Source organism: Phaseolus vulgaris, chromosome 6 (genome assembly GCF_051622355.1).
Source record: "Phaseolus vulgaris cultivar YP4 chromosome 6, ASM5162235v1, whole genome shotgun sequence".
In the NCBI taxonomy this organism is placed as follows: Eukaryota; Viridiplantae; Streptophyta; class Magnoliopsida; order Fabales; family Fabaceae; genus Phaseolus; species Phaseolus vulgaris.
The window spans coordinates 32,516,999-32,535,599 of record NC_143503.1 but is presented as its reverse complement, the minus strand read 5'-3'; the positions used below and the strand labels follow the sequence as shown (position 1 = coordinate 32,535,599).

Here is an 18,601-nt window from a genome sequence, read left to right as displayed (position 1 = left end):
AATCCATTAGTTTTACCTGTGTTACTGATATTATGATATATTATGTGATGAAGAATTAAAGGGATAAAAACGAGAAGGGATAAGTTTACAAATCCTGAGACATTATTTAAGGAATGACCACCCCACACCATATTATATTTAAATTATAATTCAAAACAGAAATAATTTTTTGTTAAAATTAAACAATTTTAAGAAGGTAATAATATTCTAACACCAGTTCTATTTATAATATAATGTTTTTCACTGTTAGAATATCAGAGAAACTTTATTCATTTTAAAATTACATCGAGTCAAATTACTTGTAAACTGATGAGTTAGCAGTTTTGACTAATATAATTTTAAATTTTTTTATCAATTTTTTTATTTATTATAATCTTATACTGATTAATTAAAGGATTTGTTTGCTGACCTAGAAAGTCACTGAGTTCTACCTCACGCCACTCGTCATCTCATAATCCATTAATTCATTCATTCATGTGTTCATAACCAAACACATACTTTGACCCTTATTCCCCAAGCCACCAACGTTGGACTCAATATTCAAATCCTCTGTTTTTTTGTTTTTCCCTGAGAGCCCTCTAGAATGAGTAAGTGGGTCCTTAAAAGCCCGACCCCTCCCTCACCAATTGCCTCATACTAAAAAAAACAACCTCGACAAGGAATACTAGGTTAAAGTTATGGGCACTCTTGTGGGGCATGTAGCTCCTGGTGCAGGGTTCATGCTCATTGGTCTGTGGCACCTCTTCAGCCACATCAAGCTCCATGCTCTCAACCCCACTTCCTACACTGCTCCAACATGGTTCCCCACCTCCAAATTCAAGTACTTGGAGCTTCTCCTCATCATGGCAGCCTCCATAGCCTCCATCTCCATGGAACTCTTCATAGGCCCCAATCGCCACCAACCCTTCGACCCTGATGGAACCATCCCCTCCAACCACCTCCACAACTTCGAACACTCCTCCATCTCCCTCACCTTCCTCCTCTACGCCGCCTTCGCCCTCCTCCTCGACCGCATCCCCACCCCCTCCAAACGCCCCCTAACCCAACTCCTCGGCTCCGTCGCCTTCGCTCAGCAGCTCCTCCTCTTCCACCTCCACTCCGCAGACCACAATGGACCCGAAGGACAGTACCACCTCATGCTACAACTCCTCATCTTCCTCTCTTTCTCAACAACCCTCATGGGAATCCCCATGCCCAAAAGCTTCCTACTTAGCTTCGTTCGTTCCCTTACCATATTCTTCCAGGGCTTGTGGCTCATCGTCATAGGCTTCATGCTATGGACTCCAGGGCTCATCCCCAAAGGCTGCTTCATCAACGATGAAGACGGCCACCAGGTTGTCAGATGCAACGACCACCAATCTCTCCACCGCGCCGTCTCCCTCGTCAACATTCTCTTCAGCTGGTTCGTCGTCGGAGTCACCGTTTTCGGCATCGCCTTCTACTTAGGTTTGGTTAAGTTGTACGGCGAAAAGGTGCGATACTTCGCATTGGGGAACGAGGAAGAAGAAGACACAGACAAGGAAAATGACGACGTGGAGTCGCAAAAGATAGTTGGCAAACCCATGAGCTTTATTCCAGTTGGCAAAAACTTTTCGCCTCTTGACATAGAGAGGTAGAGAAACAAAGTTTAAGATATTCATAATTTGTGATTAGTAGTTGCTTAATTACTTGATTAGGGGTATGTGTGTGTGTACAGTGGGATTGGAGTGTTATCGTTTGGTGGCTAATCTTGGATTAATTAATTGATGTGGGTTTATAGTTCTGCTTTCTAAAGACGAGGATTTGGTTTCAATTGTGTGTGCTTGTACCATATCATTACTCATATCACACTCAAAAACATTATTAATCAACTATTACTAATTTTGTGTTTCTACGTTTGTGGAAATGTGGGCAAGAAATTTCCTACATACGTTAAATTGGGATTATAATAATCACTTTCATTCCGATTACCATTGTCTTTTTCAATCCCTGCGCTAAGGAGGAATCCGGGGGCGTTGGTTTTGTATTCTTCATCACCTATCTCATTTTGTTTCATTATTACTACACGCTGTAACATAATTTGAATCATTTGAAAAATAATTTAAATAATATTATAATTAAAAGAAGTTTTTATTTTTATTTTAGATAAGTTTATCAGAAAATGATTTAAGATAATTAATTTTATTTAGAGTAAAAAAATAAATTATAACCAGTTGATTTTAAGTTCATTGAGGTTTATAATCAATGAATTTTAAATTTAACTCAATCTTATCTCGTCTAAGTTCCCCTCAGCTTGCTTTTCTTTCTCTGATTGGTGTCTAGATCCTCTGGTATGTCTTTACTTGCTTTAGTTCGGTGATGAAGTTCGTTTTTGTTAGAATTAATAAGATCGTTCCTACTTCTTTGTATAAGTGTTGAATCACTCCTAAAGTGGTTCATATAATCTTTATCACTAATAAAAAAAATTTATACCTAATTATATATTATGAAATATCTTTATCTATTAATAGTATATATAAGATTGATTTTTTTATTATTAAAAATAGTCATAAACTAAAATTTCAAATTGAAACTAATTTATTTCTTTAAAAAGTTTTTAGAGAAATTAAAATATTATTCCCAAACACGTAACTTACACAAAAACATCCGCATATGGAATTTAAGCCGTTTCAAACATTATCCAATTATCTTCAGACTTGTTTAATATTTTGAAAGGTTAGTTTCTTGGAGAGAATTGTGGTGAGAGGTGTCTCGTATAATGATTGTAACTTGTAAAGGTGCGTGTACGCTGCTGTCTGCTGAGTTGCATTAAAAAATCTAAGTATAATTTTGACTAAGATATTATATTTTAATTAATTAAAAATGCAAACAGCTTAACTCTAAACACTTAGAAACAGTTGAGTAAGTTACCAAATTAAAGTTTGATGTGGTGGTAACGGGCCCCTTTGAAATAATATAATATATAGTATTCAGATGATTATATATATTTGGTATTATCTAATATAAAAAAAGTATATGAAAGTTCATAGAATTTGTATACATTTGGATGAGATGTCATTTTCCGGTATTCAGATTTCTGTAGCCATCAGACCAACGTTGCTTTCTTACTAAAATTTGGTTGTTGGATCCACGGGAGTAAATCAAAAGAGAAAGCAAAAGGAAAAGTAACGTTTTCGTGGGCAATGCATATGCAAATGGAAAAGAAACAAGAACAAAGATAGGGGCATTCTATGCCTTCAAATCAATCTCACGTCATTTAGAACTTTCGAAAACTATTTTATTAATGTAATATTGTCAAACAATTTTTTTTATAGACTTTACTCATCTCCCAAAAATATTAGATTTAAAGTTAATACAATACTATGATTATTAATTGTACTTCTAAGGACGTAATATGTGTTTTTTTTTTTCTTTCTCATTTTGTCTCCAACTCTCCGTCAAAAGAGTGTAGTTACAAAAAGTTATCTCACTAATTTATCTTGACTCATTAACTCTAGCTGGTCGAACATCTTCCAATACTAAAGATACTAGGTGATGTGGTTCATCGATTCCGACCGATACATTAATAAAGGTCAAATACTAATGACTAAATATATGTTTTATTTATAATTTTTTAAGTATTTTTTTAGTTGCTTAAATTAATAAAAGAATAATATTTTTGAAGGTAGGTAACCAAAACAAGTATTAGATCGTATTTTTATCGGGAAAGTTAAAATTTAAACATTAGTAAAGAAAATTGTTAAAAGAGCTTCCTAAAAATACACATATATCTACAAAATATTTTCATTATAGTTGTACTGATTCCTTACTCAAAGAACATAAAATAATTAGGCAAATGCTTAAGGTATAAGGTAAAGAAACTATCTTTTCTATAAAGTGTTGGTAATGATTAGGCAAATATTTTTTACTGTTTTTATTTTATTTTATTATATTAAAAAGTATTTTTAATATATCAAAATCAGTATAATTTTGAGACACTGTAAAAAAATAAAAAACCTGGATTGGCTTGGTTGTGTAATTTAAATGTGATTTCTAATTGGAAATTTTCTACTTCATTAATTATTTAACCAGTGTCAATGTATTGAAGTAATTTAAGTAATATGCAACACATACTCACTTCAACATTAGAAATTTTCCTAAATATGTATAATATGTTAACTTATGAGAACTGTCTTCCAATCACATTCATTACTATAATCATACTATTAGTTGGTTCGAAATCTCTAACAAAAGTTTTTTCTATTGCAGAAGAAAAAATAGTAGTACAAGAACTTTAGCTAACAAAAGCTCGTGAAGATCAGTAGGTGAGAAACCAAAGGAGGGATGTTGAAGGATGAATGAGATCCATGTTTTGTCATGAAGTCAGCGTAAACATTCACCTCAAGCTTCCATGAAGTGAGGGGACATCCAGCGAATATGTTTTTGTACTCATGCCAACAAGACGAGGTCTAACGACTGAACACAACACTGCATCCAAATTCACATTCTTAGTAATTAAGCACTCGCCCCATACTTCCCAAGAAACCAAACATGCAGCAAAATGTTTTCATGCACAATGCCTCGTCTACACTACGTACAAACAACTTCTGTCATATGCACAGGACATGCAGGAACTTGAAATCTCAATGGTAAATATATTCAGATCTACCCCTTCAAACTTGAGCTTGCGTGTTGAAGATTATACAAGTCTTTGATTAATAATATCATCAACACAAACATACATTGAAGACTTGTGCAGACAGCATGAACAAAATAAGCTAATTACCAAAAAACAGAAATAGAATTCATAAACTCTACCTACGATCTTAACAGATATATATTAAATGTAGATTATACATAACAGATATATAATGGATTAAATTGGATCAGAGTCCTCCTCTTTTTGTTTCCGCAAATTTGACCATTCTATATTTCCAGTAGCAGATGTAGAACAGGTATTCCCTTGTTTCTGCTATGCAAACAAATCATTTCGAAGCTCATATGAATGATAAGTAATACTATCGTTAAAGCACAACTAATAGAGTTTTTATGAACAATATACAAAATCAGAAAGCAAGATGATTCTCAGAAAAAGGTTTCGCTCAAAAGATCAGCACCTTTTTCTTTAATTAGCAAAATCTATGAGAACTGAAACTCCTTTAGCTATCGAACAACGCCACTACAACCAGGCATTCTCTCCATTCTCTGATTCTGTATGACTCTTCTAACCAATGATACATCCTCCCACCTTCCTGCATCTGCATAAATGTTTGATAGGAGAACTTTACCTCCACCGTGAGATGGTGCCAACCCTGCCAAACCCTCTGCAGCCCTCTCTCCTATATGGACATTTCCATGAGTTCTACATGCCGCTAATAAAGTTCCCCATATCACAATGTCAGCCTTCATCGGCATGCTCCTTAACATTTCCTCGGCCTCTTCTAATAGCCCAGCTCTGCCCAAAAGATCAACCAGACAACCATAATGCTTGATATCTGGTTCCACATTATATACACTCTTCATGATTTTAAATAGTTTTCGCCCAGGCTCCACCAGCCCGGCATGGCAACAAGCACTAAGGACTCCTATAAATGTAATTGCATTGGGTTTAATATTATACCTCTGCATATCAGAGAAAACCTCTAGGCACATACTTCCATGTCCATGTGAGGCTAACCCACATATGATTGCATTCCAGGGGGACACGGAAGAGGTTTTGTCTCGATTCTTATTGAAAAATTGTAAGGCACTGTTGATGCTTCCACATTTAGAATACATATCAATTATAGCTGCACGTAAATTGTCATTCAATGGAATAGATTCAATACACATGTATTCGTGGGCCCATCTTCCTTCCTTTAACGAGCCTATGGTGGCAATTGCAGAGAATACACTCACCATGGTAACTTCGTTTGGTTTGATCCCACTGGCTACCATTTTTTGGAAGAGTTCAATGGCCATTCTAGACTGGTCTGTTTGTGCGTAGCCAGAAATCATGGTACTCCATGAAAACACATCTCTTTCAGGCATCTCCTCAAACATTTTCCTTGCTGGGTCCATCATTCCATTTTTTATGAATCCAGAAACAAGAGCATTCCATGATTCTAGGTGATCCTTTACACCCACTTCAAATTGCAAACAAGCAAGGTCCATTATCCCACAAGCTGCATAAAAATGGATGATGGTTGTCTGTATAAAATTGTAACAGTCAAAGCCTTTCTTGACAACTATTCCATGCAATTGCCAACCATCACCAATTGCATTCAGACGACCACATGCTGAAACCAAATTCACAACCACGATTTCATTAGGTGCAAGGCCAGTTCGTAGCATTGCACGATGCATCATCAAAGCTTCATGCAAACAATTCATTAGGAGATAACCATCAATCATTGTGCCCCAAGAAATCACATCCTTATCAGGAATTCTCTCGAACAACTCCCTGGCCATGTCAACAAGACCTTCCTTTGCATACCCATTTAACATTACATTCCACGAGACCACATTCACTTCAGGCATCTTGTCAAACAACCTTCTTGCTTCCCTTACACCCGAACAAAGACAGTACGCACGCATCAAATTCGTCGAAAAAAGAACCAACCCCTCAAGAACCAACTTAATAGCCAACGCATGAATCATTCGACAGTTCAAAATTTCACCAAAATGTGAGCAAGCATATATCACATTCACCAGGGTCAAATCATTAGGAACCACTCCATCGGACCTCATGTCCTTGAAAACCATAAGAGCTTCTCGAAAGCAGACATTTTGGACAAGACCCATTATCATGGTGGTGTAGGAGACACAACCTTTGCCAGGCATTACGTCAAAGAGTTTGCGGGCAATGTCCAATTGACCAGCTTTGACATACCCATTAACCATAATGTTACAGGAGACAGGATCCAACGAGGGACAAGCCTCAAACAGAACTTGGGCATCTTTAATGGAACCGCGTTTTGCGTACATGTTGATCAAGCTGTTTTGAATGAAAGTATTGGAGTGGAGTCCAAGTTTCAATGTCAGAGAATGGAGTTGGCGGCCCTGAACGGAGGAGGAACAGCATTTGAGTGCGGAAACCAATGCAAGCTCGCACTCGTAGTGGTTCTGGTGAAGCCTCGCATTGCAGAAAATGCGAATGAAGTGTTGTGGATCCTGCAACTTTGGAGGGGCTTTGGTGGAAGTGGAAGTGGAAATGGAAAGCCATGTTGATCTTAGTATTGGGTTTATCGATGGAAGATCAGTTGAAAGAGGAAATGTCAGAGATCGAAGTATGGTTTTGAGTCTGAGACTCGCAGAAATGAACACCAACATGAGACACCAACCATTAGACTCAAAATTCGATCTTTTTCAGCTGTTAAAGATTTTCACACTTCATCTCATCTATTCTACACTTCTGTTAAGAAATTCTAGTTCCGTTTCAGGATTAAATATTTTCCTTTCACATTTAGGTTGAGGTTTTTTTTTTTTTCTTTCTCAAATTTAATTACTATAGTCTATTAATTTAGAGAAAATAAAAAAACACTTTTAGTTTCTATTTTGTTATTTTTTTTAGTGCCTCACTAAGAGGTTAGGTTAAAAAAACTAAAAAAAAACTTTTTTATTAAAAACTAAAAGACGAATTTGATACAACTTAAACAAAAAAAAAAACTGCGTATTGTTCTTATTTTGTTAAATAAGTTTTACGGTTTAAAAGTTCAAAAAAAATGTTTCTAATTATTTGTTTAAACTAATCGTTAATGTTCTATTGTTTCTTATTTATTATAAAAGTTATTTAATAATGAGCATATTATATAAATTTTATTTTATAAATGTTAGAATAAACGAGTTTTTATATCTGAAAAAAATAATATATGCACTTATAAAAAGTAATCACAAACTACTAATAATAGATTTATTATCTTTTATGATAAACTAAAATATTTTTTATTTGGAAATTATTAAAAAAAACAAAATACTAAAGACTTAATTACAAAAAAATTATTTAAAAATTAATAAAATATAAATATTATTGTTTCACCTCATTTAGGAGTTAGACAAAATTACACTTTACACATGTCTTCTTCCCTCAAGTCTTCAATGTATCTTTTAAAAACAATTTTTTTTTAAATGGATAATATCTTAAATATAATGATTAGTTTTGATAATGTTAATAAACTTGAGATCAGAATAATTATAAAGTAATAAAACTTTATTATTTAAGCATACATCCATTTAATTTTTAATTCACTCACGAGTGTAAATCATTTCAGTCATTGCAAATTTCATATATACAAATATGTTAATATTTTTTTTTTCTACTAAGTTGATGCTAAATTATACTCACGTTATCTTACTTATCCTTTTCATAAAAATAATATACATTCTTTCTAATTTTTATATAAATATTCTTTTATCTCATATTCATCTTTCTTATTTTTAAAATTAAGTGATATTTGTCTCTTTATTTTTATTTAAAAATAGTTTATTGAGCATAACTTAAATAAAAGTTATAAAAATGAAAAATTTAAATGTAAAGATTAAGGATTTTCTTATAAGAAAAAAGGAATAATTTCCTTAAAGAAATTACATTTATCTTTTTCAAAATCTAATATGAAATTAAGGTTCTCTAATTTTGAAATAGATGTCAACCCTCCTATACTAGTAATAAAGTAATTTACATGCCTCTTATTTTACTTATATTTATATTTATACTTAAATTAATTTTTTATTTAAATATAATAATAAGTTAATAAAATTTAGCATGTATTTAAAAACCTTTTTATATTAATTTTTTAGGTTTTAATATATTTTTTATATGGTTAATATATATGATAATGTATCTAATAAAGTGTCTCACATTATAACTCACATAAAAGTCTTATTGAAAACTTAATCTTTCCACAATTTTTGGTTTCTTTTATATATTCTCTATTTGTTTTCTTTTTCTGAATTCCTTCCTTCTCTTCTTTCATAACATGGTATCTAGACTCTTTGTGATTCTGGCCATGACTTTCACGCTTTTAACTTCTACCTTGAACTCTTCAAATTTGTCTTCATTTAATGCTTCGCTTCCTCGTACATTTAACACTAATTTTCTTGAATCTTGATTATGAAAACTTTCTTACCTAGCAGTAGCAGGTTCTTGTTACTGTCAAATGTCTCAACCTTCTCAGATTCTTGGAAAACCAAGATTATCCTCTAAAAGAAGTTAAAAATTCAACTACGTGCTCCAAAGAAAAACATATATGATGCACTTTATCTTCTTGATATCAAGAAATGTTTAGATTATTTAGCAATGATTGATTCTCCCATCTCGAATGATGATCATGTGGAAGCCATTCTGGATGGCTTGCCTAAGGAGTTTGACACTTTCGTTACCTCAATCTTACATGGTGAAGGAGGTTGAAGCCTTGCTTCTAATTAAAAAAAAAACAGTGCCAACTTTGTGGATAGCTTGAACACATTGTTATGCACTGTTGACATATATATGAAACTAATAATCAATCTACTATCACTGCACATCATTCACAGTTTTTTTAATGCATATGATATTGCTTCATCCACTCTTGGTACACCATTTATTCTTAATGACTCTTTATGATACCGGATACTGGAGTCTTTCATCACATAACAAGTTATTCCAATAATCTTTCTATAAAACTTCGTACAATGGCAATGATAAAAATAGGGAATGATATATGTATGCAAATTCAAAACATTGGTTTTGCCCTGTGTTATGTTTCTTATAATAATTCACCTCTTATTCTTAACAGTCTTTTGCATGTTCCTGCAATCACCAAGATATCTCAGTCCGACCACAAGATCATAATTGGAAAGCCTTAAAACGAAATTTTGTAACATGGATCTCTTCTCTTCTATATGAGCTGCACATGCATATAGATATTCATGTAATATAGTATGATAACTTAGGAGTTGTTTTGCTTGTTGTTAATCTTGTTTTGCATTCTCGTTCAAAATATTTAGAGCTTTATATTCATTTTGTACATAATCGTGTTCAGCAGAAGTTAATTTGCCTTTTACATTTTTCAAGACGACTACAAGTAGTTGACATTCTCACCATGCCTTGTCACAATCATTTTTGTTCAAATTTTAGAAATAAACCTATCATTAGTTCACGACAGGATGATAATGTATCTAATAAAGTGTCTCACAATACACCTAACATAAGTATCTTACCAAAAACTTAATCCCTCAACAATTTATGGTTTCTTATATATTCTATGTTTTTTTTTCTGAATAATAACAAGTCTTTCCTTCTTTGCTTTTATAACAATATAATAATTAAATCATTCAATTTTTATAAAAATTATTTATTTTTTATAAAATTTCTATTTAAGTTTTAGTCAATTTATTATTTTCAAATAAAATAAAAAATATTAGAGTCATTCGTTAAAAAGGAAACATAAGAAAAAAATTCTTTTACTATAAGCATAGTAATAATAATGAATATCTATTTAAAAACTATAAGAGGATTTGAGTATATTTCATTGAAAACATTAAAAGAGATTCTTTTCTATTAAAGAGAATAAAAATGACATTTAGTATTATTATATGAGGTATGGGTAATTTTTCCATAAAAACATTATCCATAATAGTCTTACCTTTATGAAAGGAAGACAAATGTTTTTTTTTTCAGTTATGAAGAATGAATATGTACTGACTCAAGTTACGAAATGAAAAAGAAATATTTTAGACAAACTTTTCCATTTATTTAATGATTAGTATATATAAATTAATAAAGTGCTAAGAATCCTCTCTAACGCAACTTCTAAAACACTTTCTTATTAGTAAAAAAAATGCAAATTTAAAAAATTTAGAGCCACATACAGTACACTAAATAGGAGAAAATGTATTTATAGAGTTTTCAAGTTGATAAATAGGGAAATAAGCAAGTTGGAAACTAAACACAGTTTCTTGCACGGTAGAGGGTCCACATAAGGATTTAGCAGCTTCAAAGGTGTAATGAAACATAAAAGTCCACATTCGGCACAATCACGATATTCACACCATGAACTAGTCCATCTACGGCCTGAGCATCCATTTCAATCCATAATGTATATTTTTGAAGGGCTGAGGTGTAATAATTTAAGAGACAATGGAGTCAGCAAATTTAGGACATCTACAATTAATGCAATGGGTCGATGATGAATAACATATTTATTGCAGTTTATATAGACTACTAGATCGTGCAGATATAAGGAAGGATTGTTAAGACCAGATTGCTATTTTTTTCTCTTAAAAAAATGGTTCTAATCTGTAGTTTTTCCAGTTAATGAGAACCATGAGAAAGATATAAATGAGATGCCAGGTATGAAAACATCAGTCAATCAACGATGATCTCCTCCATTAAGAGTAGCACTGGGTTGGGTCCTGCTCAAATCATTAAAACCAGAAGTTCAGATTTACCAGTCAAAAAGATATTCATGTCCATCAAACAAAACTTCAAGTATGCAATTCAACTAGGTAACATTTGGCCCAACTTTTTTTAACCCCTTAAATGCTTAAATTCCTCCAATTGGCTTTTGTAGAAGCTCTGATTTTTAGCCTTATATTAAAGAAAAAAAAGTTTTTACATTCTAGAGTTTCTTTAAAGTTATAATAAGCCCGTCCTTTTAAGGAGAAAAGAAACCAAAAAAGTTAGCCAAATGCATAGGGATAGCCAATAATTTCTGGAACGTGTAGTTTATGAGAGAAACAAATAACACTAAGACAATTTCAAAAAATAATTTACCAACAAACTTCATAGTCAAATGCAGGACAAGATGATAATCAGTTTCACAAGCACAACAGGTTGGAAATTATTAAACGCTTTTACTCATTCATAAAACAATGATTATAGAACATAGGAAACACAGTTGAGCCTTCCTGCTTTTTGTACCAAAGTTTGTGGTGTCACCAATAATTTTAATGTTAATTAATGAAAAATTGTGAGAGAATCACTACCAATAGGTTCATTAGTCAACTTACTGATAAAGTAATACACACTATAAACCAATTATTTATATATAATTCAGGCTTTGTCAGATTATATTGAACAATTATTTAGCTATAAGGTTATGTTGGCCATAATAAATAGTGAAAAGCAGTTCGTTGGTGGCTTTATTGAATACAATCCAGGAGAACTAAAAGCCCGAGTTTACCACAAGCTTGTTTTATTGTTGTCATAATTACAATCTGACCTATTGTAAGATGAAATGAAACTGACCGATAAGATCCTAACCTTATTGAAAATAAAGAGAAGTGATAGCAACACACTCTCTAGCACTCATTCTACTGTCGGCTAAAGTTTAATGATATTCACAAATTTTGGTGAATTTAATTTCTTAAAGAGCCTCTCCTAATTTTAAAGTGGGACCTACCAACCTTTATTATTCTGAATAAATTCCAATCAGTAATAAATGGAGTGTTGTTAGCATCCCTCGTGAATAAACCAATAATATAACAACAACAACAACAACAAAACCTTATCCCACCAGGTGAGATTTAGCTCAGTTGAAGACTCATTTATGACAAATTTTAGTCTACTTCAACCAAGGTGGTTAAATTTGAGAAACTTCTGTAAACTTGATTTGGAAACTTATAAAAGTGCGTTTCCGTAATATAAAAAATGTTAAAAACCTATATTTGACTTGACACATATAAGCCTTAAACTTGACTTCTAACACAATAATAACTCAACATTTTAACTTCATACTAAAAGGAATATTAACAAACTACAATAATAAAATAGCAAAATTGGCAGTACTCAGTATATAAATTTGAAAAAAGTTTTTAAAATGAAATCATTTAAAATATATATATATATATATATATATATTAATATTATACAACCAACTACAACCACAATCACAATTCATAAAAACAATATAATTTATAATTGTGAATTGATAGAAGAAAAAATAAGACACAAACTTGAATGGCTTCAACAAAGTGAATGAGTTGTTCATCTATAGACCACTACCTTACAAAGATTAAAACCAAAAAATAGGGACAAAGGATTGGAAGAGTCTCACATCCCTATCAATATATAAAATACTTTAGTGTACAAGGGCTTTCCAATAATTAGGGAAAGAATATTACAACATCCACGGGATATTTAGCCGAATTGGCCTAACTATGTACAGCAAAAGGAAACAATTACAATCGAATTCTAACACAATTTCAGCCTATATCTTGTAAGATCTCAATACAACCTTATTATAATTTCTACACCTCCCTTTAGTGCGTACAAGTAATATGCATTCTAGCTTACTACATATATAATAGTCATCCTGAATCCACAACAAGAATTAGTGAATGTGTCCACTAGTTGATCATTAGAACCAACCGATGAATTATTCATCTCCCCAAACAATCTTCCCACAAATAAAATGACAATCTTAAAATGCTTTGTTTGCATGCAAAAGAGGGGATTAAAGCAATGTACAAGATTGCTTGCTTATCACAACAAATGGGAGTTGTGAGGCCTACCTTACAAAATTATCATTCTGAGAGAAGTCGCTTCAATCAGATGAGTTCAGATGTGCTAATGGACATGGCTCAATATCATATCTTGGCAGGTAGTTCAGGATACAAAGTATGAATGGGAAAGCTTGTTTTTTGCATTGTGAATAGAAATCGTGAATTGAAAAATTCATGATCAATAATAAAACATGGAATATACCTGACTAATACCTAGAAAACATATCTAGAGGATCATTTTAACACACAAATATTAGATATGAAAACAAATATGTATTAACATGATTCTAACTCTAGGTTATCCCTAAAAAAACACTGTTGGGCTTTTAAATTTATAATTACAGCCCAATTAACTATTTAAAATAAACAAAAAGTCAAGTGACACACACTTAACCTTCTACATGTGAGATTTTTTTTTTTAAAAATGCCATTTAAATTTTGAAGACATGAAAGACCCAAACCCAAAGCCCACATCTGACCTGGTTTTCTTTTTATTCCTTCGTTCCTGAACCCTAAACACCGCCTTCTATCCCTAACCCACTAGCTGGATTTATTGTCTGCAACTGATCTGAACACCCTCAATGAGTATGCAATGCTTAGATGCGGTTCAAACCTTCAACGCATAAGGCAGCTGTGATTGCCTTTGTCACAGACTTCGTAGCATTGTCACATCACACTTGCATAACCCACAGCCAGAATCGTAGGATTCACTTGGAGATGCCTATAATACATGGATAGGATGCTATGCATATCTAACATGACGATACAATGCGTATCTAACATGGCAATAAGATTATTATACACATAACATGATACAACACTTGCAAGATACATATTAAAAAATATATAAAAATTCATAAAACATAATAAATATATAACTACAATTGTGCAAATCCAAATTAAAATAACAATTCTTAGATTAAAAAAAATTATAAACCATTATCATCATAAATTGTTTTCTATTATTTACAAATAGAAATAACACAATCAGTCTCATTACTTTTTTAAAATAATTCATAAAGAGAACAACTTCCCTCTTTGTTTTATGTAGAGACCATGTTTTTATGTTTCTATATTACAAATATACTTGTGTGTTTTTCTTAGTTGTATTGGATATAAATGTTTCAAAAGCTTGGACACTTCACCAACACATATAGTGATGTGAGTTGATTTTAAGAGTTTTCATTTAGGTGACACTTTACTTTTAGGATTGAGATTTTTAAGCATTTATGAGTGAAAACCTTAGGAAAATTTTCACTGGACATTAACTTAACCAAGTGGTTAAGTAGATGTGAAGGTGCATTTCTCAAAGGCAAAAGGAAAAGACAATGATAAGATGAATATGATATCATAAGTGTTGGCTTGTCCACAGTCTGCTTGTTCAGAATCTCTCCAGACATTTGTATAAATTTCTTCTGTTTCTGCACTAGATCATCATAAAGTATTTGTACCATGAAACCAAATCTTGATAACTGGAGATCAAGGATTTCTTATAAGTTTTCCGATAAAAAAATTGGTGCTTTTGAAAAAGACAAAGGACACATCACACAACAAGCCCTTAAGAGAGCCAAACAGCATCAAACAACAACAGAGCCAGCACCGAACCCCCACGGAAGCAACCACAAAAACAGATGATTACGGCACAAAGAGAGAGCCCTTAAACAGAGAACCAAAGCCTAAAGTATGACAAAATAAAACGAGGCACCAACAAACTAGACAAGGCAAGCAGCACAGTCTTCTCGCATCACAAAGACAGCGCATCAACAAACAGCTGCATGTGAGTTAAATGGTTGCACAAGCAACTGTGCTTTGGGGTATGGCCAGACAGAAAGACATGATACTAAAGAAGGTGAACTGCTCCGCAATGGCAGAGGCTGAGAAGGTGAACTGAACTAAAGAAGATATGGCACCACCAACACTAGAATTGAAACTGAAATCAGGGACAAGAATTTGGGAGAAAACTTGCTTGGGTGGCAGTCTCCAAGCCCTATCATATATACAGAGAGAAGTTGTACAAAGCGTTTCTCTCTCTTTCTCACAATTAGGGAAAGAATATTATAAGGTCTACAGACATTCAGCCTAATTGCGAACAACGACAAAAACAATTATAATGAAGATAATCAATATTCCAGCCCCTATCTCATACAATCTCAAACAATGTTAATCTCAATACCAAGTACTAACAATTAAAAGTGAAAAAGAAGAGTCAAAGCCACTCCAAGAGAAAGTTGGATTCTACACTCTACAAGCACATGCTATCCCATCTAGTCCTATACAGTGAATTCTAAGAACCCCCAGATCCTTCACTTAAATCCTCCATAAGGCAAACAGATATCCCCAACTAAGAATATGAAGCGCTCGTAGAATCCATTACTTCAACAAAGAATTCGATTAAAAGACACTAACCAGCTTTTCACTTCGCAGAAAAAGGCATCTATGAATGTATGTATGTACATCTTAAAAAGCAATTCAAAACTAGGAACACACAGAAACTCAATCTCAGCCACACAGAATCAACAAAGAAACAACATTCACCATTATAACCTACATGATTCAATATAATTTTCGAAGCCCGTAAAACGGAACAGATCTGCAACTCGATCTAAACATTACACAACCGAGTCACATAAGAAGAGAAAGGAAGAAACGAACCTCTTATGACGTTTGCCCTTTTTGGGACCGGAGGCCTCCAGTTTGGCGACGGGGCAGCCGCAGGGCGCCCGGAAGAGCAAGAGGGCGCGGCCGTTAGGGGGAGCCATCTTGCGGAGTTCGGAGCGGAGGCACTCATAATCGGGGTTGGCCTCGGTGCCGCCCTTCCAGGGCAGGCGGTCAATTTCGGCGGAGGCATCGGGGGAGGGGGCGGAGCCGAAGCGGTGAATCTGCAAATCGAACTCCATGGCCTTCTTGAGGCCCTTGCATCCGGAGCGCTGACAGCGGCGGGATCGGGGGCCGCAGCAGAAGTCGGCGGCGGCGAGGGAGAGGGCGAAAAAGAGGAGGAAGGGGAGGAGGTAGGAGAGAGGGAGGGAGGGAAGGAGGAGGGAGAGGGAATGGAAGATGTATGAGAAATAGGAGGAGAGGAGGAAGGCCCCGGAGAAGAGGACGAGGAGGAGGATGAGAAGGTCCAAGGTGGCCGAGGGAGAGTGCTTGCAGTTGCACACATTGTTGTGATTATGGTTATTGCTATGGCTATGGCTGTGGCTGTGGTTGTGGCTATGGTTATGGCTATGGCTTTTGTTATTCACATTGCACTGAACCATCATTCCTCTGCTCATTCCCAATCCCACCTCCTCCTCTTCCTCTTGCACCATCTTCATCTTCGGCTTCATCTTCTTCTTTACCCCAACACAACACAACACTTCTTTTTTCCCTCTTTTTTTACTACTCCAACAACCAAAACCAAAACCAAATTATTATTAACTAAAACTTTAACTCATCACCAATGTTTTAATGAAATATAAATTTCAACATTAAAAATTCAAATTTCAAAATATACATGTTAAGGGATTTAGTTATAAAATACTACTTATGTAAAACTTCTTAATATTCTTCTTTTAATTATAACCTTATTACATGACCGTGTAATTCTAAATCATTAGTTTAATAATAAACACTTACAGTTACAGAAGTATATAAAAATATTTTTCAATTAATTATCTATGCCTTGTATTTCTAAACTATAAAAATAAATTGACGCGTATATCTGTTTAAGCAATAACTTTTTATACGCAATTACATGAAATACATACTAATTTTTTTTTTCGTTGTTAATAATTCGTATCAAACAAAATTATCTTTCATATAGAGAATTGTTTTTGTAAAAAAAAATATATCAAATTTGGATTTAAGTTTTAAATCAAACTGAATTATAAAAAATAAATAAAAGTTTAAACCTTATTTCAATTGTAATATTTATAAACGATAAACAATATTCGACACCCCCTTCAATGAAATGCTTTATTTAAAGTTAAGGACCTACATAGAAGAAATAAAAATATTACAGTAAATTTATTTAGAAGAGACAAGAAGATCAGATGACTTGCAGTGGGTGATTTAAATAGGTATCTTTTAAGAAATATTTATAATTTTTGTCAATGGCCTTCATAAATAAGAGTTTTGATATTTGTGTGAAATAAATTCAACACATTTTCTTAAGTTTATTGAATACTATTAAATGAAGGAATGTAGTGTGTTTTAAGGCTGTCTCTTTACGTTCATTATATGATTTTTTTTTTGGAGCTCTGACAATGCCTGCTTAAACAATCAAGTTAACGTCATCCTCTTTAAAATTAAAATAAAGCCAAAAACCAAAAACCGATAGTTGTTTATATAAAAATTATTAAAAAATAAGTGGGAAAAGGCTTATATTAACCTTACAAATCAAAAATAAACTTTTGTGTAAAAAGAATTATAAAATGCTCCTTAAGTATTTACATAACTGAGTATTCAGTTTTGTGTCGAGATCTTGAGACTCTGTGATGAAAAGTGTTTCAATTTCATGAGTTTGTTGAAAGTTTCAAAGAATTTTTGTGAATTTAACGTGCGCGGTGGCTATGAATGCAAAGGCACGTATTGTTCGGTCTTCTTCACACGTGGGCATTGATGTTGCAGATGGAGCATCGCCACTAAATAGGGATGTTCTAAGTTCGTGACTGTGACTATAAGGCTCTGGGGTGATACTCTGTCACATTTTTCATCAAGTTATAATGATGAATAACCTTGGTGCCTAGAGATGAAGATGATCAAGAAATGGCAAATTTGAATTTTCAAAATCACTACCTAAATGACATCCTTGTTTCAATCTAGACAAATACCATTCATGTGTAAAAAGTGAGTGCCAAAGTAGCCATTTTACTACTTCTCATCAATTTTATTAAATATTAATGCTTTGATTTGGATCAATAAAAAATTATTGTGAGAAAAATAAAGTTGTTTGTATTAAGATAAATAGAATGAAAAAATGAAGAGAAAATTTATGAATATAATGATAGATGTAATGAAATTTTAATTCTTTTAATTGATAAAAAAATAAGATTACAAATTTGTCTTTATATTTAAAAATAGTTAATAATTAATAATTTACTTATATGTATATTTTAATTGTTTGTAGTAATGACATTGTCTGAGAATTGACACTACTGACATCTTGACAAGGAGCTGAAGTGTGAGGAAGTAAATCATACAT

The 18,601-nt window shown here is 33.1% G+C and overlaps 3 protein-coding genes across 4 annotated transcripts; 1 reads left to right on the top strand and 2 right to left on the bottom strand.

Moving 5' to 3' along the window:
- The first annotated feature begins 457 nt into the window (after window positions 1-457).
- On the top strand, window positions 458-1,873 carry LOC137832279 (uncharacterized). The gene has a single exon (XM_068640345.2). The coding sequence runs from the start codon at window positions 678-680 to the stop codon at window positions 1,614-1,616; it is 939 nt and encodes a 312-aa protein (XP_068496446.2). The 5' UTR covers window positions 458-677; the 3' UTR covers window positions 1,617-1,873.
- Window positions 1,874-4,117: 2,244 nt separating this feature from the next.
- Window positions 4,118-7,356, bottom strand: MEF18 (mitochondrial editing factor 18). Its single transcript, XM_068640342.2, has 2 exons — window positions 5,076-7,356; window positions 4,118-4,446 (listed from the first exon to the last, which is right to left on the bottom strand). Exon 1 carries the CDS (start codon window positions 7,267-7,269, stop codon window positions 5,122-5,124), a length of 2,148 nt encoding a protein of 715 aa, XP_068496443.1. The 5' UTR covers window positions 7,270-7,356; the 3' UTR covers window positions 4,118-4,446; window positions 5,076-5,121.
- A 3,696-nt stretch (window positions 7,357-11,052) lies between these two features.
- LOC137832278 (Ribosomal protein L34e superfamily protein) lies at window positions 11,053-16,812 on the bottom strand. 2 transcript variants are annotated; one of them, XR_011084533.2, is made up of 2 exons: window positions 13,899-16,803; window positions 11,053-11,328 (listed from the first exon to the last, which is right to left on the bottom strand). XR_011084533.2 is itself a non-coding variant. In XM_068640344.2 (2 exons), the coding sequence occupies exons 1-2, from the start codon at window positions 16,743-16,745 to the stop codon at window positions 11,286-11,288; spliced, it is 717 nt and encodes a 238-aa protein (XP_068496445.1). In that variant the 5' UTR covers window positions 16,746-16,812; the 3' UTR covers window positions 11,053-11,285. The 2 variants fall into 2 exon arrangements, 1 of the variants encoding a protein (XP_068496445.1); XM_068640344.2 differs by having other exon boundaries at window positions 16,072-16,812.
- Window positions 16,813-18,601: the final 1,789 nt, after the last annotated feature.

Bases quoted from the DNA above. Each gene is read 5' to 3' on its own strand.
- LOC137832278 (XM_068640344.2), bottom strand. From the start codon at position 16,745: ATGAAGCCGAAGATGAAGATGGTGCAAGAGGAAGAGGAGGAGGTGGGA. The intron at 11,329-16,071 runs GTTCGTTTCTTC...TGATTTGAGCAG, and splicing joins AAGGGCAAACGTCATAAGAG to GACCCAACCCAGTGCTACTC.
- LOC137832279 (XM_068640345.2), top strand. From the start codon at position 678: ATGGGCACTCTTGTGGGGCATGTAGCTCCTGGTGCAGGGTTCATGCTC.
- MEF18 (XM_068640342.2), bottom strand. From the start codon at position 7,269: ATGTTGGTGTTCATTTCTGCGAGTCTCAGACTCAAAACCATACTTCGA.